The sequence below is a fragment of the Cyprinus carpio genome, chromosome B7, assembly GCF_018340385.1.
Source record: "Cyprinus carpio isolate SPL01 chromosome B7, ASM1834038v1, whole genome shotgun sequence".
Lineage (NCBI taxonomy): Eukaryota > Metazoa > Chordata > Actinopteri > Cypriniformes > Cyprinidae > Cyprinus > Cyprinus carpio.
Genome location: NC_056603.1, coordinates 14722289 through 14744171, shown reverse-complemented (window position 1 = coordinate 14744171; position 21883 = coordinate 14722289). Strand labels below are relative to the sequence as shown.

Below are 21883 nucleotides of genomic sequence, written 5' to 3'. Positions count from 1 at the left end.
TCAACGAATCAAAAAGAGCGAACATCAAAGAGATCAGCTTTCTCTTTTTTCCCTTGCAGAATATAACTGCAAACCATCAAAGGGCTATCCTGTGGTTCCTAGGTGATGTAAACCAGACTTGCATGTGGTTAACAATTAAAATATTTAACCATAATTTTAGAAAATCATGTTCAAAACACATCCAGATACCCTTGAGTCTAAGTGGCAAAGGAAGCTGTTAATGTTGTTGAGCAGAAAGAGGCCAGAAGAATTAGGACCGAACGATTGATTTTCACATTATAGTTTATTACAAGGGTTTATAAAATTACCAAGTACATTTAAGAATCACTGTAACAAAAAGGAGGGGAAAACATTCATATTTGTACTAAGTGAAATGTGGATTTGTAAAAAGGAATAAAATATATGTACAGACAAACTCAACAATCAACAAAATAATAGAACATGTAGTCAAATGGCACTCAAAATAAACATACCTCGCAAGTGCTTCTGTTTATTAATATTAACTAAATGCAATGATAATAATGATAACCAAAAATTATAATATTAAAATACCATAAAACCATATTAACATTTAAACACTGTGTACAATACAGTATAACTGAAATCCATATCATTCTAAATAGAACAGTATTTACCAACAGACTTATACTAGAACTCTATTCTGAAATATAACAAAAATAGCACTTAAAATAAGATTTATTACAACAATAATAATAATATTAATAGCAAGAATATTAGGATATTAGACGATGCAAATATGCTTTACCCATGGCTTACTAATAGGTGAAATCCCTCTTGCTCTCACAGCATTTGCTTAGAAATAGCAAAACTGTACTGAAGCTGAAGGTATAGCAATCTACTCTCTGTTAGAAAATGGTACATTGAAAGCAGCAGACATTAATTCATAAAAAAGATCAGTGGCATATTTTATCAAAGAAAAGTCCTGTAGAGAAAGTGAAGGAAGAACCCTCGTCAGGTTGCCTAGAGTCCTAGTGCCTCTCGCCCAACCGCCTTTAAAGTCCCTTCAGAGGCGTCTTGAGAAAACTCTCCTGATTGGTGGTATATAGAGTTACTGACTGATGATTGTCCAATCAGTTCCACCATCATCTACTGTATGTTCAGTATAATTTCTTCGTATATTGATGTGGAGCAGCAGGAAAAAAAGAGAAGCGTTCCTCTTTGCAGAGGTCAGTTGGCACTCTGCTCCATCATATAAATAAAAAGCGTCTCCCAAAGCAGCATATACGACAGTTGACTTGATTTTTTTTCATACATGTCTTGTGACATCAAATATAACATCTGCAGCAGGAATGAGTCCCTCATTCCCTCTATAGCTTGTTTTGAGAGCCTGCAAAGGTTACTTTTCTCTTATAGTCTCTGTCTAGATATATCTCTCTTCATTTCTCGCCTCTTTTTCATGCTCTCTTAAAAAGAATATTATGAATTGTCACTTATGTACAGAGCATGTATAACAAGTACTGGGTTAGTCTGAAAGCTCCTTCTGTACTGCTAACACACCTGAGTAAATTACACAATCCTCCCATTCATTCTAGTTTACACTGCCTACTCTAACTCCTAATACCTTAGCTGAAAACAACCTGTCCACGCACGCAAACAGGCACACAAGAAAAAACACGTATTTAAACACACACACAAAGGACACACATACTGTATATACATATACATGAATTCAGCATCCACGTCACACAAAAGTTCTCATCTCAAGACCCTGTGACATCTACATCGGCTTATATGACTGTGTCTTTCACCTCTTCTTTTCTGAAACCTTCCTCTTGTGCTCTCCTGATGTAGCAATACGTTTAGTTAAATTTATATATTTATGATATACTTCTTTACAAATGATAGACTATACATTTTTGGCAAATGAGAGTCTTTTCAACTTCAGGTGACTGCTCAAGGTATGAAGTCTGTCACACGGTGGCATCCAACATCTCGTTGGACTTGGCCATGATCTGGTTCTGGTTGGAGTCAAGGCCGAAGAATTTTACAAGGAGGCCATCGGTGGGGTGCACCACGGGGACCGAAATCAAGCGCGGGAATGTCCGCGTGGCCAGTTCGAAGCGACTCCCTCCCGCGAGCTCCACGGCTAGGAGTTTGAGGAAGAGAGTGGCCAGCTGCTTGCCGAGGCAGGAGCGAACGCCACCGCCGAAGGGCAGGTAGTGGAAGCGGCCCTCACGATCCTCGTTTCGCTCTGGGCTGAACCTGTCCGGATCGAAGGCCTCCACGTCCTTGAACACAGCTGAGGTGTCGTGGGTGTCACGGATGCTGTACATAACACTCCAACCTTTGGGTACCTGTACACCCTGAGAGACGGGCAAAAAGGAGGTTAGAAGTGTTGTTATTGTTAACTAAAACTATCAAAATATAATATAAAGAATATAAAAAGAATATCAAATAAAGATAACAGATTAAAAAATTATATGAAAATTGGAAATGTTGGCAACTAACTGAAATAAGTTTTAAAATGAAGTACTAAAATTGAAACTGAAATAAATGTAAAATTAAAGCTAAATGGAAATATTAAAAAAAAATTAATAAAATCTAATTCAAAATATGAATAAATAATTTATATTTACACCTTTTAGCAGACGTTTTAATCTGAAGCGACTTACAAATCAGGACAATAGAAGCAATCAAACCCACAAAACAGCAATAATATGTAAGTTCTATGAAAAGTCCCGTTTGGTAATATAATACAATAATATATAAATAATACTGGTTATAAGTATAAAACAGGTGAGCATTCATATTAACAATACAAAACAATAAAAGCATAGTTAACAAAACAAAAAATAATTCCGACATCGTCTACTCGTCATCGTCTTTCCAAACCTTTATGACTTTCTTTTTTCTTTGATATTTTTATGAACACTGTGGTCCAACTGGAAACCCACTGTATTGTATAGATACCTTGTTTTCCCCTTAGAACATTTTAATATGTTTCTCACAGAAAAAAAGTGTGTCATACTTGTTTGGAACTACATGAGGGTGAGTAAATGACAGAATTTTAGTAACTGCAGATCTTCAACAACTCACATCCAGCTCAAAGGTCTGCGTGGCAATGCGGTAACCTCCGGACACGGGGGCAAACAGACGCAGGACCTCTTTGATCACACAGTCCAGGTACTTGAGGCTAATGATGCTGTCCAGTCGCAGTTCTCCCTGGCACAGACAGCCGTCATGCAGCAGGCCACAACTCCGCAGCTCCTCACGCAGCTTCTCCAGCACCGCAGGGTGCCGCAGCAGCTGCATGATCAGAGACGTGCTGGCACTGGCTGTTGTGGCAAAAGCAGCGAAGATCAGCTCAATAGTGGACTCCTGCAGGAGAAACAAAAAGGTTTGTGGTTTAATGACACATATATGGACACTAGTCCTAGATATTTGACACTAATATTCTGGCACGTTGATATCTGTTCCTGATGAATTGTGGCTTGATTGCTGTGATAAAACTTTGCAGAAACTCATATCTGTCGTAATTCATTTTTAAATGTCATTGATACTTGAATTGGGTGATACAATGAAAAATAACTATATTTTAAAATGTAATTTCATTCTGTGGCAAAACCTAATTTTCAGCATCATTACTCCAGCCTTCAGTGTCACATGATCTTTCAGAAATCATTCTAATATGCTTCTCTGGTGTTCAAGAAACATTTCTAATTATCAATGTTCTGTCACTTAATATTTTCTTTGGTTAATAGAAAGATTAAAAGAACAGAATTTTTTGAAATATAAAATTTTGAAACATTATAAATACATTTACTGTTAGTTTTAATGCATCCTTGCTAAATAAAAGTATTAATTTCTTTAAAAAAATTACTTGACCCTAAACTTCAGAACAGTAGTGTTGATATGTTGTCTCTAGTCCAGCTACTTGACTGCAATCTAACTTTTTCTGAAATTCTTAGGATGGAGCTTCTTTACTTCTTTTCTTTCCTTCTCTCTTCTTTTTTCTTTGAGGTTTGGCAGCAATCTTACACAGGTTTCTTTTCTCTCTCTTCTCTCTCCCTCCCTATTTAACTGCTTGCCAGTGAGTTGGTGTTGACAGGCCTGGGAGCCACCCCTGCCGCCACTGTCTGAGGAGACTACGCATGTACCTTACAAAAGAAAATAGCTGAAACGTCTGAGCCGAGTGGAATAACCAGGTAACAATAGCCTACATGGAAGCATTTATTGACTATTATCTGTGTCATTAAATGTCTGTCATCCCGGTTTGGGCATGGGACTAGAGAACTGAGCAGGAGAGAGAGAAGAGAAATAAAGAGTGCAGTCAGTGGGTAAAGTGTGCAGCCAGAGAGTCGCTGCAAGCCTCTCGAGCCTGTTTTGCTTTAATATGTAATCAAGTAATCACAATTTGACCTCACACTGAAAACAAAATCATCTGGTGAAAAAAAAAGAATTAGCATAGAAAGACTGGGAGGATGACTGTGTGGTGAAAACCATGACCAGTTTTACGAATGTGTAATGTACAGCATTAAAAAGACTATGTCTAAAAATACAGCTGAAACTAATCTTCTTTGAAATGTATGATAAAATGTCTCCATTTCAGTAAGACTGAGAGAGAACTCACGGCCATTTAGTTTTTTAACACAGACTGCTTCGCTTTCTACTGCCTACCTAGTCAGCTGCATTGTAAGAAAACATGCCAACAGAAGTGAACACTGTCTTCAGTGAGTGATTTAAAAGAGCCTACATATGCTACAACAGTCACTCACACAACTCAAAGTGCCTAAGAGGTGCTCACATTTGATTCCAGTGGAGTTTGACATTACCATTTTGCTAAGCTAATGACTTGATAGACTAATAAGCAAAAAAAAAAAAAAAAAAACAGTCTGATGGAACTATTTATTAGCAGTTATTAGTATCATTATGCTTTACATTTATAATCAACATTTCTTCTCACGGTAGCTGATTCACTGTAAGCTTTTCCACTTTTTGTAATAATTTTTTAAAATTTGGTGATTGATGTTTGGAATAGCTTTAACACAGGAAAGTGCACATACTGTATGAGGGCTTAAAATGTTGTCTATGTAGGCAGCTTTTGGAACAAGGTTTTTAGAACAAAGCTGTAGTGTATTAGTGCTGCTTCGCTCACCTTGAGCTCCTGCATCGTAAGCTCTGTGTTGTTCTCCTTGGCGCTCTCTAAAAGCACATCGAGAGCATCAGTGTAATCTTTCCCCTGGGTGTGGAGTGGTTTCTCTCTGATGGCTTTTTCTATGCATTTCTGGAGTGTGTCTCTTGCACGAATACCCTGCAAACACACACAATTCTATTAGTTGATCTACCACAGATTTCCTAAAGTGCAGAAACCGTCTAATCCCTTTCTCCATTTTGAAGTGATGTAGACAATACATATTGACATTTTACCTTCCTATAGCCACTAAATGGCAGGTCGATGGGAAGGCTAAAAACATTCTCCACAAAATCCTGGAAAGTGTGGAAAAGACAGTGCATCTCCTCTTCAGAGACGCGGAAACCCAGGAGCACACGCACTGCCATATGGAAGGAGAGCCGCTGGGACTCTCGATAAACGTTGATAGGGTCAGGATTGGAGCTCCACACCCGCAGGGACTCCTGAATGACCTGCTGGATCTTGGGCAGGTAGCTCTCCAGAGCCTCATGACTGAAGACTTTAGCAAAGATCTGAGAAACATAAGTGAAAATGCAGTCAGTCTGCTGTGTTCTGGTGTTTGCAACAATAGAGAACAAATTTGACAGCATAAAAAGTTCTGCAATCAGTTGCAAATTTTATAAATTTATAGCTGCAAGTCCCAAAACTTTATCTTCATAAGAACAATGTATTTTACCAAAGAGCCCAGGATATTATCTGACTGGCCCAAGAAAGCAATAGGAGGCATCTGCTTCCAAATGTTTATGAACCTGACCAGATATTTGACACTGCAATATTATTTAAGATTTTGTATCTACATGTATATTGCATGAAAACAGAGTTGCACTAATCTAAAAACACTAAACATTTGTTTTTGATTCAGGCTTATAGGCCTGCATTGCTGAACTACACTTCCCACAATGCAGCTGGCCCATGACTCACATCATCCATCACAATCCCATGACTCACATCATCCATCACAATCCAGCACCTCTGTGCTCTACAGGCAAGAAATGTCACAAAAATATTATCCTGAAGCCACAGTCAGCACCTAAAGGGCAAGCTTATTTGTCTAATAGTTTGAAGCATGGAACATTCTCATTAACTCTGAAGTCCTCACTTTTTTTGACCTTCTTTTACTCTTGACTGCCACTCATCTACCTCTACCTCGCTCTCAAAATATCTGAGAGAGTTTCCCTGTGCATCAGCAGTGAGGGTGAAAGGCAAAGGTAAGATTTTCCTGGCCGTGGCAGCACATTTCTAATGTACCTCAGTTGTGCTGGTTTGTTTAGTGAAATAACATCCATGTTCCAGTGCCCACAACTAACAATAGCACTTTTTATATGCCATCTCATTTCAAATACCTTGTCTCCGCCCCGCTTTTTTCCACAGTAGTAAAGGGAAGGGGGGCGGAGACTTGTGTGTCCTCCTCCTGTCTCTCTGTCTGACTTTCTCTAGCCGAGGCCCATTTCTTTGTGTCTCCTTTCCATGCTGTTCTTCTCAGACTCACTTCATTTCTTACTCTAACGATTAACTGGCTGTTAGTATATCATTTAGGTATTAAAAGCTTATTTCACACTTATTTACACTTGGTTTTCAGTGTCCTTCTTCATGTACGTAAAACTACCAGTTATCTGTCCATTCTGTTACATCATTAACATCGGATCCTTTTCTGGCACAATACAGTGGTTCACATGTGTAGAGAAAAAACGAGTGGCTACAAGCACGTTTGCGTCACACATCTCTCTTAGCTGCTACTCATAAATTAATATATGCAATACAACACCATATTTATACTGCTTATTGGTTTGGGATTTTTTTGAAGGTTACTATTTTCCTTTTGCGAGTCTTTGCGTACTAGACAGACGTCAGTCAAGCTCCACTAATGCCAGTCCCCATTATACAGGATTTTGAACACTACTGGAAAAAAAACAGCCGCCTGTCTTCATTACAAAACGTGACTGCACTTTCCACACACATACACACACGGCCTTTTAAAACTCCCCCACCCTAATAATTTCCATATGTTTTAAATTATATGAAACTGCTCAAAGCTGCTGGTTTGACCAGAATGTAAAGACCTCTTTATTCTCTCCCCCAAACCATTCACTTTCTTTACACTTCTCTCTCCTTTTCCAATCTCTCTCTTTTCTCTCTCTCCCCCGCTGACTAAAACAAAATCCGTCATTCAGAGCAAGAGCACTTTGTGTAGGCAGGTGAGTGCAGAATTAAGATCCTGTGCCCTCTACTGGCCAACCGAATAAATTCAACTCCTCACCAAATCCACAGTTTGATAGGCCTTCTGCTCCATAACAAGTGTGATTTAGTTGCATCAATGAGCTGTTGTGCATCCTGTTAATGACCAGCACATCAAAGAACTTTCGAAGTTCCATTAATACAAAGCCAGTTAAAATAAAATATAATTTGCTTTCTTCTAGGAAATTATATAATTTATATAGTTACATCCCAAGCTCACAGAGCTGTTTAGATCGAATGCTTGCATTCCGCATCTCTCCAGTACATGTATAGCAATGGTTTTCTAAGAGACACAACTTCTTTTCTTTCCCAAACGTCCCCTAGAACGGGACGTCCCAGAGAGCTTAGAGGCTGCAAAAGGCTGTGTTGATGAACATACTGTACCTTTTTAGTCTAAAATATAGACTGTACATTGCTGTACACCTCCAGAGAGGTTCAAGAAGCAATTAAAATATATTTATGACATAAGTGCGCAGAGCAGGACATTGAAACCAGGTTGAAGGGGGTCCATAAGGCGGTCTTTGTCCGTCTGAGGCTGGCTGACTAATTAGCAGTCATTAGGGGGTTTGCGTGAGGCCCTGGACCTGGAGGATTAACCAGACTGATTATACCCCGCTGACCCCTCAATGGAACAGGTGTGTGGGGTGAAACTCAAGCCTCCAAGGGACTGAAGAGAACCAGGGTCCACAAAAAAGCTTTTTTGTCTCCGGACAATGGGTTGGATTTGAGGAGAAGCTAGTTATGAGCATAATCCTCCATTGTGTAACAATAGTGAACAGGGGAGCAAGGCATTCTGGGTATCTGTCTCCAAATCTGGACCTTTGGATGGCAGAGCCTTTTTATATTTGACCTTCTATCTTGTTTCTTTCACTCCATCTATGGTTCTTACTCTGTTTTGTCCTTCCACAAATTCAAAATTTCTTTTACTGGCAAGGCAGGGAAATGGTGCACACAAAAACCATCCATTAGGAGATAAGGATGGTTCCCACACATAATAAAACTACATTTTAGTGTACATGGACCTTACCTTTCTCCTTTTGCGGTGGATGTCTCCTATAGAGTTGGCCAGACTGTTGGGACCCAGTAGAGTGCTGGTGCTTTGGGGCCAATCCACAGTGACCAGGCTGTGCTCTCCCATCAGGACCTTACGTACATTCTCTGCCCCTGTGACCCGGATGAGCGGCCGTCCCAGCAGGTGAGTCTTGAATACGTTCCCATACTTCTGCCTCCTTGACGCATGGAAACCTGCGCCCTGAAAAAGAGAACCAGGTGCAAGAAGAAGAAAACATATTAGTTGTAGATAAGAGCCATTAAACCGTAGATATAAATTAGTATAAATTATCTTTTAAATGATCCTAGGATATTTTATTTTAAAATAATACTATATTGTTAATATTTTGACCTTAGTTAATCACCAACACACCTGTAACACTGTCACTGTGGGTTTTTTTTTTTTTTTTTGCCAACAACAGCTGTTGGTTTTAAACTGTAAATTGAATGGAATTATTACCTTTGTAGTTTCAATCACATTATTAACCTTTAGCCTAACAATAACCCATAAAACTGAACACAACACTGTAGGCTAAGAAGTTTCCATCTGAATATTACTGATGTAATGAGGTGTTAGGGCTAATAGGTATTTGGAATGAAGGGTGTTAGCCTTGTGGGATTAGCCCACTTTGTTTGTTTTTGTATTGTAAGGGTCCCGTTCACAGCATTCCTTATGCAATTGGGTTAGCTTTAGCTAAGAACAGGCTCAGGCTTAGCCTTCAGGATCACGCTGAGAGAAGTGATCTAATGAGTATATGAGCGCAACCATTAGCTCTGAGAAGTCGGTGTGTTGTGTGAAAGATTGGCTGAAAGTGCTAATCAGCAAGGAATCCAGTACATCCTGCAAACTTTGACCCCTTCACCTCTACGATTTGAGAACAAGCAAAGTGATAAAATTGTTAGTTACATGAACCTGAATGGTGTATCATGGCCTGTGCTTAACTGTAGCCATAACATCAGCCTGACTGAAATGTCTCAATGTTATGTATATTGTAGAGAAAATATACATGATTAAATGCATTATTTTGTTCAATACTTAAGTCATCATGCACATTCAAGTTCCGTTGAGCAGAATTACCGAACATGATACAAACTCTTAGCTCTGGAGTGAGCTGCTCTGTATAACACACAGTAATTGCCTGTAGCCCTCAAGACCTCTACTGAGCACATAAAGACGGCCTGTAACCTCTCAGCCTCACACACACATACTGACCCCATGGCAGGAAGTGGCAGTAGAGCTGTTTGCTCCCCTTGCTACCCTCCCTTACCAAAATTTGTGACCAGTTTCATCGAGCACACTCCAACACTCACACTCTTATTTGCGAGGATAAATTTAGCAGCATGCACGTCTTTTTTTCTGTTTGGCTGAGAGAAAGTAGTCTGAATACATTTCAGCTCAGCATGCTACACGATGCATGCTTCTCTGTGTAAATGCATGTTCAGTTGAAATGTGAAGCAAGTGCAAGTACTGCTAAATCATGAATTCAAGTATTTCATTTTACTAAAAATGATGTTTTACCATTGACAGACAGGCTTTTACATTTTAGGTGACTGGCTTAATATCACTTATGTTCAGAATTGAGAATGTGGCAAAATTCAAACTGCCTAATTCTGCCACTTTTTATAGTCTTTTCAAAACATTTGTATGGACAAATATGTATGGAGTTGCTTTTGTCACATTCACTTTCCCACCATCTCCTGGTCTCAAAAATGAGGGACAGGTCCTGAGCATATTGTTGCTTTAACTATGATGGCAAGCACTTCCCAGTGCCATTCCTGTCTGCCATATAGTCCAGCAACCAGTCTCTTTGGAGATGGGCAAATAAGTGTTCCACCCCTTTTCGTGTACTTGTGGCCAGAGGCTGGGTTTCTCACCTCTATATATAAACAAATAAACAAATTAGTTCATGAATGATGTCTTGCCGTTTAACTTTTATCACATATGTTGGCAAACATTAAAAAGCGTAAATGTACAGGCATAATCTGAAGTGCATCGCATTTACATTTTTGACGTAAAACCATCTGTCAGTGGAAGCTTTAGTTCTTTATTTTGACTTCACTTTTTGATGTTTGTTTACTCTCTTCTGACCTTTGACCTTGGCTGAGTGACACATCCAACACCTCCATATTGACAGAGACCATAAATGACAACCTTAGCTCAAGACTGGCTGAGATGTCTGAAGACTTAGCAAATGTCTTATGACCCGCACCTTGGCCCCTAAAATCCTATAACAAATTATCTGCTTAATTAAATAGCGAGATTATGAGATCAGACTAACAAGATATACGTATGCTCACCGAGGCTAGACAAGGTCAGACAAAAGGAGATTAAGTCTCACTTTCTCATCTGCCAAAGTTTAACTAGAACTGGCAGAACATGTGGGAAAAAAATATGGCTGTAAAATCTGCAGTGGTGGACAATTTAAACCATATTTCACACTTTCACACTTTTCTTTCTCAGTTTTCACAATTTTCTGCAAAAGCCTGTTTTGTGTTTTACAGTTTTGGCTGGATTATGTCTTATTCAAACATTTTTGGTTCCTTGTTGGAAGGAGGTGAAAGAATTCCTGATTCTAAAATCATAACCGACCAATTTGGACTTTAGAAAAACAAGGTTTAGACAGTAAGAAACACTTTTAGAGTGTTGTTCGAAATCAGTATGAACGAAGTTTCCCCCAGAGGAACTCTGTCCATGGCCAAGCAGACACATGGCATCCCGGGACCTCAACAGGTGTTAGACAGGGGCTGCAGCCACTGCATGGACAGTGTGTGGGGTGAGAGAAATGTTCACAGGCCAGCTCACAGCCAGTCTATACTTAAAGACACTGAGGATTTCACATATCAGGTGAGTGTGAGGGCAAGAGGTAATGCTGACATGAACAACCACATACACACACACACACACATCCAAAAGCAATGCAGGGAAAGTGGGGGAAAATAAATGTAGTATCTTTCACCACATGGTGAGAACTGAGTGTGTGTGATGATGGATGAGTGTGTGTATGTGTGTGTGCTCACCTCTCAGCAGTGGGACCAGTCAGAATGAGAGAGAGAGAAAGGAGCCGTTTTAACCTGACAGACACAGGACAAGGCCGTCTTTCACACATGCCCAACATAAGGCCACTCTCTAACTTTCTCTCTGTTGATTTCAATGTATAAACACATTTACGCAGAAGTGAACTTGTAATTTGTATTATTTTATGTTTGCTTATGGTCTTTAGACGATTTCTGTTTTGACGTCATGTGTAACCTGCGTGAACTTGGTGTGTTTGATAATTCTGGGAACAAGAACATCCATTTTAAACACCACATGCTGTCATCCTTACCAGGCCAGAGCCTTTTTTCCACCTCCCCATGAGTAGTGAAAGTGTGCAATGTACGGTCACACACTACATCACCAAAAACACATATACATTTCTCACATCTACATGTGTGTATTTACACATGTAGGGGCCAACAGTTCCCTCTGAAACAAGTGTACACAGAAGGGCAGCCAGAGAGGATCCAGTCGTGACCTGTGTAGTACAAGTGGAAAGTGCAAAAGACTGGAAGATGGGGAAAAGGTAATGGTTTTCCATCTTAGAAGGGACTGACAGTGAGGTGATTACAAGAAAATGTGATTAGGATGGTGAATGACAGTGAGGTGCGCATAAGAAAATGTGATTAGGATTTTTTAATGGTCACAATCTACTTCGTAGAAAAGTGACTCGGTGCGCTGGAAATAGCAGAACAGGTTGTGAGGCAAAATGGGGAGACAGACACACTGGGCTTGGCCGCGCAGATGTCATTTGGCTAGAAGGTGAGAAATGTCCTCCCTCATTTCACAAGGCCACAGAAGCTCAGACGTGCAGAGAACGAAAATAAAACAAAAAACCCAAAAGGGTCACTGACGCACAAAAGCTCCACACACCCTGGAAAAGCTATGAGGTAATAATCTGCAGCTTACTTGCACTGTCAAACACACTCACACACACACACGTATGCGGCCGGTGCATCCGTTCACTTCTGCACGCATGCATGGCCATGGTGACCGTTGCTCCCGAGCGCGTTTCCTTAAAAACCAAGTGAAATCTTCTGTCAATCAAATAACAGCCTGTTTGTTTTGAGCGAAGTCAGATTGGGTTCAAGAACTCCATTAGAGTTTGAGGTTAGATGATCTTCAGCAATAAGACAGAAAAGCTTTCCAAATTTATTTGGACCGCAAAACACGTCAGATTTTGCTTGAAGACAATAAAGTGCGCAGGGCTCTTGGGAGAAGAGCATCTGTGTCAGAAGCTCATGTGGCTGCGTAGTTTCTGTCACTTGGTGTATTTAAAGCCTCAGAATCAGAATGAAATAGTTCAGTCAATAAATGGGCAAAACTTTGAAAACAGCTGAATGGATCAAATGTGTTTACAATACAGTTACATGCACTTCGACCTCGCACAAAACATGCCTGTTCTCTGCCTCTGGTGGTGAAAGGGTTAACTCACCACGTTCAATAGTTTCTTTTATTTTGAAAAGAAATTTATCAGATATTTTACAAGGGGGCGCAATAAAGAGGACCACTTTTTTCCACTGGCTCATTCCTCACAGAGTGTGCAAGACTAAAAATACAAATTTCTGTGTAAATTGGACACCAGGCGAGCCTCCCACTACATAAATGTAGCCTTTGTGTGCCAGTGGAAATGTTATACAAATGACCCTTTTATTAAAATCACAAAAAAAATTTAAATCACAAAAAAAATATTTATTCAGATCAGCTACGGTTGACCCGAACACAGGGGGTGCTATGCGAGGGACTGGGGGGTGCAATTTTTAATATGCAATTTCAATGTGTTTCTTCAGCATACGACCGCCATAAAGTAAGACAAGAAGAAAAGAAAGATGGATGGAGCGGCGGGAATTGAAAAGTGTATGGCAAGTTTTCCCTAGCACATCGTTCTGCTCCGTGCTCTTTATTTGTATCACTCATTATTCTGACCCATGTCCTCAGCTCCTTCTGTGTATATGCATGTGTGTGTGTGTGTGTGTGTGTGTGTGTCTGTGTGTGTGTGTGTCTGCATGGCTTAGTCTAGGGGCTGCTGTGTTTATTGGTTCAGAGCTGCAGGTAACGGCGCAAGAGGATTTCTCCGTACGCTGACCCACAGTCTCAGCGTAAATAAAGATAATATGTCCATTTACTAAAATAGCCCATTGGAATCTCTCAGGATGTGTGCGTTGGCTCGTCTCCATTGGGGTATAGATGGCATTTCTGCTAAGAGAGACAGGGAAAGCGAGCAGAGGCAGTAAGACTTGAGGTCCCATTATTTGGCCATCAGTCACCCTTGGGTGTACCCGCCAAATAGGGTGTTCATGGAGGCACATGGCTCTGCATAAATGAAAGGAGATATGGGAATTTCGGGTAACGCAGTGAGAATCAGCAATCGGCATCAGAGAGCAATGGTTTCGCTTAATGCTGAGCGAACGCCAAAGCCCACGAGACAAGCGCAAAGAACCTAAATGTGGCCGAGCTGAGAGAATAGGCTCCCCTTTGACCTGGAAACACTTTGTGGAGAGAGATTATGGTTGTTCAGTGCAGTGTGAGGGCTCACCCCGGGGACCCCCTTTTCTTCTCTTTTCTATCCCCCTACCTTCCTCCTCCTCCCACTACTGCTGCCAAGCCCCCTTCGCTTTCACCCCCCGTCCCCTGTTCCTAAAGACAAGAGGCTGTTTGAGGGGTTGTTGGTGCGTTCCAGAGGTGAAAAAGGGGCCACACCACACTGGTGCCAGTCATGCCCGTTTCATGCTCGCTAATCCCGACAAGCCCCAGGAGAAAGCCAGAAAGCGAGAGAGAGGGGATGCTGGAAGACTGTTCCTAAATCCCCCAGGTCTCTATAGGCCATGCTCTCTGGAATTCTGATCAGAGCTCCAAGCCGTGTAGTCTTTGTCCCAGGGTGTGGGTGTGTTTTTGAACCCCCGGCGGGCAGCTTTATTGCCACCCAGACTGGAGCGATTTGGGTCAAGGTGGAGACATGGGGTAGAGGTAAGGGAGGGTTGCCCACTGGGTGAACTGTGCTGTCATGTTAGACAGCCTTCCCTGTTTATGGAGAAACTGCAGTATTGAGAAGTTATTGCTACAATTTCAAAGGAATTTGTGCTTATATAATGTCTAAACTCACCATAACTGATCAGCACACAATTCAAAAGTAATGGCCCTGGCATAGACACAGTTAAGTTAATGCACCATATGGATATTTCAGCAAAGCTTGGAGCACCGTTGAGAAGAGGACTAAAAAAGAAAGTTGTGACCAGATATTTTTTGCGGTCAATTGAAAATTCATACACAGACAAAATACAAAATCATTTCATAATTCAAAACGACAGACACACCGCAAGAGAATGCAAAAAAAATTACACTCCTCTGAGTCCATAAATCTATGTCAATCACAGATTTGATCCACTTTTGGATTCAACTACTGCACCGCTGAGGCTTAAGGAGAGAGATGTGGACCACAAAAGGGGCTAACCGACCAATTTAAGGGGTTGTCTTGTACACAGATTGATAAAAAGCAATACATGTTTTCAGAAGCACAAGAAGGAGAGAGATCAACATTTCAAACTGCATGTTTGCACAGTAGCTCTCAGTCGCCTCGCAGTCATGCCTTGAGCTGTAGCAATAAGGAATGACACAAGTTTGGCACAAATGGACCAGACCAAATCCTATTGATTTTAAATATATAACTCTTGAGATGCAGTCAAGCCTGTTTGTTTTTCTAGAGAGCCTGCCAACTGCATGGAAATTCTCTTTTGGATTTCCAGCAACTTTGGAGAATCTATTCCTGACCAGAGAATTTGATCTGTACACCACTCAGACCAGGACATTCCTCCCTTTTGAAAATCTCAGTAGAAAGCAACCCACTCCAGCTACTGCAAGCCAATGTCCAGGGACATGCTAATGCGCACCATGGATTTAATATGGAAAGAATTCCTAAGACATTTATTCGCGATTTTTACTGTATGGAATGCTTTTTTACAGCTTCAGTTCGTGTAATGATCTACTTCTTAAATACCACAAATGGCCGCTGTGCTGATTTTAATTCAGTTCATGTGCTACCTTATTTTCTAAGTTCTAAACCAGCCATATAACAGCGAGCGTTCACAAACTTCTCTGACTTAAGATGGCACAGAGACTCCCTGAATGTACTGTATGCGCACCACGCGCTGTCTGGGTATCATGACAGAACGGTACGGCATCATTCACAGCACGCGGGTTCGTCTAAAGTAACCGGCGCGCGTAATTACGCAGAAGCCCAATGAGAGCGCGACACTACCTGCCCTCGCGATCAATCCCACCCCGCGCGCCAAGAGGAGTTTATGCGCGCTTTGACAACCGGTGCTCAGTGGCTGTGTTCTCGCGCGCATCGAAAGCCAAGGACTACAATATTTCTGGAACGGAGCGCGCATTTCTTGGCAGCCGCAAACAGGTTGTTCCACGTGGATTGAGAGCTGGCTGTATGAAACAAAAACTGTCGGCTATCTAAAACAGACAGCTTATTAACACCATGGAAATATGGCACAGATGAAATTGCACACGTGGGAATAACTAACCTGCAGGCTGTTCGCTTTTTAATGCACAATATTACGCTCGAGCGCACACGTGCGAAAAGCATTAGTGGACGTTATCCTACTCTTGATGCGTCTTTAACAACCCAGTTACCTACAGGGAAACTATATGCACTGGTGAGCGCAGGAATCCGCGGTGCCTGGCGCGCACCGGAGCGGTGTGCGTGCGACAGCAAGGCAACAGAAAACTTGGAAAGACACAAGGAGATGGAGCGCTTACCTGAAAGAACCAGTGGCATGTTTCTCCAATGATGGGGAACCCCATGGAGCCCTTGGGCATAGGCAGCTTGCAGCTCTTGTCCCGTGTTGCGGTCCATCTCAGCTGCCAGAGTTGCTGGGACACGGCCAGAAGAAGTGCCATAGACACTAAACACGCAGCCAGCGTCGCCAGCGCCGAGACAAGGTCAAAACTCTCGAAGAGCATGGCTGTGAAGGTCCGGGACTTGTCTCAAATATTTCTTTAGAGTGATGAGCACTACAGTGGTTAAGCCTTCTCGGGAGTATATGAGGTGACTTATATATGAGTTATATATGATTTGCTGCTACAATTAGCCTATACTGAAAAGCAAAAATAACTGAGAAGAATATCTCTCACCAAAAGGCAACGCAACAACGATTTGTAACGAAAAGTAAATGAATAAATTGAAGTGTTTAATTAACAGAATACTGGATATTACAAAGCGAATTTAAATGTTTGTATATCATTTTAAAATATGCAAATCGCTTTCCAATATTCCCGTGAATTCTAGATTCAATATTTAACTTTTAAAATGTAAATTTGGCGTGAACTTGTAAAACTTGAAAGTTGATTTAGAAATTATGTTCTAAATTCCAAACTCTTGTTTAAAAAATAGCTTTAAGTTACTTTTTGAAAAAAAAAATGTTTTAAGTTATTTAAAAAAAAAATCTTACAGGAAAGCTCGATATAAATTTTTTAAATGTACTGAGATCAATAAATGGTCATAAGGAAGACGCAGAAATAAATGAAAGAAATTATCCTCCGAAGTTTGATGCCTATGAGCAGTAAAAATCTTCAGATGACTGTAGTGCGTCTCGCTAGCCCGTTTTCTGATGCAGTTTCACTCTCTACCTCTCTCTTGCGCTCTAGCTCTCTCTCTTCACATACAGTTTCTCAATGTGAGTTCGAGTCGCACAGCGAGCTTCCAATGTGTGTTTATATAGCGGAGGCAGTGAGGCGGCATTCGGCCAGGGTGCAAGCGGCTCCCCCCTTACCCCACCCCACAGAACTGAGGCGGGGTGAAAAGTGAACGAGCCGGGCGCTGGAGCGTGCGGGACCTGGAGAAGAGCCCAAAGAGAGAGAGAGACAGAGACAGAGAGAGAGAGAGACTTTAAATACTTTAAGCCTCATAAGTTCGGCAAAGTATCACCTGCCACTCGCAGAATATGGATATGGTACAATCGCATGGGTTTAATGATGCTGTCACGCTGAGCTACCTTGACTACTCAGCATGGTTCAAAAACCACAGGAGAAAAGGAGACGTAATGCTATAACAGTTTTACCTTGTCTTATACAGACTCAGTAACACACCATAATAGACATGTTGGTTCAGTATCTGTTTAAAATTTCTAACAAACGTCTTGACTGTTCAGATGCGCATCTGTTCCACACAGCAGTAGTGCGCGCCGTCAGTCTTGTGAATATTCACAGTCACAAGTGATTCATTCATTGACTCATTCATTCGTTATGTGTTTTCTTCAGAAATGGCTTTCTGTAAATTTTAGTGGATCAAGTTTTTAAAAGAATTTCTTTGAAACGGGACATTTTCGGGGAGCGAATATGATGATAAGAAGATGCGTCTTGCGCAATCCTAGCTCTTATTTGGCGCCCACAGTTAACTCATATTAAAGTCTTTTTAATCAAATCAGTAAGGTTTATTGTGAACATCTGTAATAAGGTTATAAATATTTCAGTATTTTTGCTAATTAAATAATGGACTTAACCCAGGGTGCTGATGTAGCCATCCGTCACTATGAACAATTGCGTTCTGACTAACTTTTAAGGTTACTTAAACATTGGGAAAAAACTATTAAAACATCCATCTAACTATTAAAATATCTATCTATCTATCTATCTATCTATCTATCTATCTATCTATCTATCTATCTATCTATCGTGTAAAATGAATCCCCTTGTGCTGAGAGTGTCGATGAAGGTGATCGATTCGTGCTGGTGACATCCGTTACAGATGGTACGTGGTTTCAATTACGGTCACCTTATGATCACAACCACTCAAGGACAGTTATGTAATTGTTCTCAGCATATGAGACGACCATTGCAGACCAGAACTCAGAGCTCCAGCTGTTTCGCTCACTCTCTTCACGTCTGCTTCCCGAGGCGCGCAGCTGATGCGCAGGATGAGCGAGGAAAGGATGCTCGTCATAAATTCTGTTTACTTGTTTGAAAACCTAACAGTTCTCATAATATTAGATAGGACGCGTTAAAAATTTTAGTTACACGTCTTTTCGCTTATAAAATGAATGCGATGAGTTCTCGAGCGCGTGCCTATAAGTTAAAACCATCCATTGATTTCTCCAGTCCCTTTGAAAGAGTGTGTATTCTGCAAGCTTACGCATTCTCTCCCTTATGCTTTTGCTTTTCGATCTGTTTTAAGCCGAAGTCCTGAGTTTGCACAATGAAATGCAAGGGATTTCTGTCTTTTTATGATATTTTCCTAAGACATTCTTTCGCTCACGCTGTCTGCCGCTGTCAACCTGGACGCGTCTCTCAACGTCGCACTGCCGCCTAGCGGAGACAGAGGGAGCTTCTCAATCTCTGATTCCAGCGCACGCTGTCATGCATCTAACACATGTGCATATAACTTAACGTCTTGTGAAGTGAAATGCTAGTTGTTTGTAAGAAAAAAAACTCATTATTAATGCATTTTAACTATAAACCACTGATTTAGGACAAAATCAAGAATCCATAATAACGCTTCCTCCAGTGGAAAAAATCCATCACCTCTTGTCCTCTCAAATCAAAATCCACCAACATGATTGTTTAGAACTGCTTTTAGTTGTTTTAGCTTGTAAATAGTAATCGATCTGTGCATACTTCTCTCCTGGTTCAGACGAGGCAACTTTTTACTGCAGAAATCAATATTATGGACCCACATTTTAGCCAGAAGCAACTATTTGAAGTAAAAACACCTTTTTTGTTAAATCATGGACTAGAGTCATGTGGATTACTTGTGGATTGTTGTGATGCTTTTAACATCTGTTAATCTGATGGCATTCACTGCAGGGGATCCATCGGATCTACTATTTCTTTAAAGTTTAAAACTAAACTTATCACAGTTGAGGGGTGATATACCTACAGCATATAGTAACTGCAGCACTTGCAATTTAAACACCAGTCCAGCTCTATAACCTGAATCTGATATGCAATGGCCCTGAGACCTTGTGACACAGCATTATGCCCTTGTATAAGCATTACATAATTCAAAGTAGGCTTGCATATGTAAATACACACCATTGCTGAGGTTGGATCAAAGCTCTTAATAAATAAGACAAACAACACTAAAACCGTTTCAAACCGAGGTCACAATTAATGAAAGAGGGGAGAGATTGCATTAATAAACACCTATGGTTTATGAGGGTCTCACACACACAAACCTGTAACTTTATTATACAACTTTCACTTCCTGTTGAGGACACACAGGGGAGCATGTTTTGTGAGTGTGACATGACTCACTAGTGCTATTCAAACACAATGAATCCATTCTGAGTTGGCTCACAGTAATGAAGGAAATAACAGTGGAAATAAGGTACAGTGACTAATCACCATTAGGGCCACACACACGATTAAAGGATGAACCAAACCCACAAGTTTTCAAATCATATACAAATGTAACCATTTAAGGGAATATTTCCACATATCCCAGAAATAATCATTAATGATCCACTTTTCCATAAAGTGATTAACGTTGCTCACGTATTTTCCAATGTATAAAAGACTTCAATTCCCAAGAAGAACGAGCTCTGATGAATCCTTTGGTGTTCTTTCTTTTGAACAACTACAACTTCAGGCGCTGAGAGAAACCGAGCATTATCAGCTGTCACTGTGGCGCTCATGATTCCTCAAATTAAGTTATATATGACAGATATTAGATAGTAGCTAGATCGTTATCTGAAAATCATCAGCATATCCCAATTCACTTTGATTATACAGACCACAGCCGGGATAGAAGGGTCATCGGGAGGTCTGATGGCTTTCAGCTGCTAATCTGGTTTGCATTACAGCTAGTGGACGCAGTTTAGCCACAACAGTTTACAGTACATTACCTGATATAGAGGCTGAATCATTGTGTCTTGCCTATAAAAATCAAGCCAGGTCATTTCCAGTGTTTCCAAAGCCCATTTAAAGACCTTGTAGTATGTATAAATGTAACCAAACCTAATCAAACTGTCACCCTGGAACCAATAAAACATTAGCACTGGCTTAAAGAGACCAGGTAAGTCAGAGTGTAAGAACACCAGCAAGTTTGTCACTCAGTGAAATCGTGTTAATCCCGTTCTTTCCCTTCCTTAGTGAGAAGAGACGCATGGCATCTCTACTTTAATGGGATGGACATCATCAGAGGACATAATCACTGACAAAAATGTGCAATAAAGCGCACTCTAGGCAACTGATAATGTCAGTTCAATTGTATAGTAAATAAATTTGCTTGGATTAAGGGTTTCAGTAATTAAACACTGTGGTTTCCATAAAAACCGGCTCAGAGACACAAGAACTAAATTTCTGGCATTAATTCAGGCGGAGCCCCATACGATTTTCAGCTATTTTAGCTATCTATTTCTTCTGTTTTTACTCGTGCTATTGATTTATGACAGGGATCATTATTTACTGTCCACTAGTGGCTATCAGACAGAAAACCCCAACAAAGAGCCTCTAAAAAAATTTGGAATACACTACATGTATTTTGTCCAGATTTTTGCCCATATTTGCAGTCTAAGTCAACGCTATATGTATCAGAGCCAATCTGCAGATTTTAAGCAGTCGGAGCTGACAGACAAGAAAAACGTTTAAAACATGCATCTCTTAATAATAATTATGCTTAGAAGGACTTGAAAGTGTGGTAGGGTGTGATCCTCACTTGTTTAGTGCATGATGCCTATTTTTTTTTTCTCTGTAAACATTTACAAAGTCGGTAATTGTAAGCTGACTAGTGTTTGGAAACCTGTTTATATTGTAAAGTTCATGTAGGGTATTCCAGCATTAATGCATGACTCATTATATTAAAAGTCAAAAAATGGGAACAAATGAGCAAGATAATTCTGAGTGAGGCCCAGAAACAGCATTATAAATATAGCTAACCCGAAAATAAAAATAGTGATAATTTACTCACCCATGACACTCAAAACCCGTATGACTATCTTTTGTCTGTGGAACAGACAGACATTTTAAAATGTTTTGAAGAACATCTAAGTCTCTATTTCAGAAATGTGGTCCATACAACTTGTGCTCTATATTTCAAATTTTAACATGCCACTAGAGTTGAATATCATCAGTAAATAATACCTTGGCTTTTGCACTACTTCATTGTATTGTTTAAGAAGACTTGGAATATGGTGCATTACATTTATGACACTTTTAATAGCATTGTCAAAGAACTAAATTTAAAGATCCAGCATGTATAGCTGTGTAGATCCTGTCACAATTAATCAGTGAACTCGGTAAAGAGGTTAATGACTTATTTTGGTGACCTGGTGTCAACTGAATAAACACAATTAGGCACGAAAGCCAGATTTGAAGACAGATGGACCCAGAATTCTATGCAACATAACAGGAACGGCACATAAATATATTGAAACCAAAACTCACTGGGGATAAAACCTACTGGA

At 40.5% G+C, this 21883-nt stretch overlaps 1 protein-coding gene across 1 annotated transcript in view; it reads right to left on the bottom strand.

Moving 5' to 3' along the window:
* Positions 1-264: 264 nt before the first annotated feature.
* The window catches only part of LOC109084074 (cytochrome P450 26B1), a 29268-nt gene continuing 7649 nt past the window's right edge, over positions 265-21883 (bottom strand). The window contains exons 2-7 of the mRNA XM_042727435.1: positions 16242-17317; positions 8415-8639; positions 5389-5664; positions 5117-5272; positions 3058-3339; positions 265-2324 (exon numbers count right to left, since the gene is read on the bottom strand). Coding sequence (XP_042583369.1) covers positions 1932-2324; positions 3058-3339; positions 5117-5272; positions 5389-5664; positions 8415-8639; positions 16242-16445 — 1536 coding nt within the window. The 5' untranslated portion in view covers positions 16446-17317 and the 3' untranslated portion in view covers positions 265-1931. The remainder of the gene's footprint in view (positions 2325-3057; positions 3340-5116; positions 5273-5388; positions 5665-8414; positions 8640-16241; positions 17318-21883) is intronic.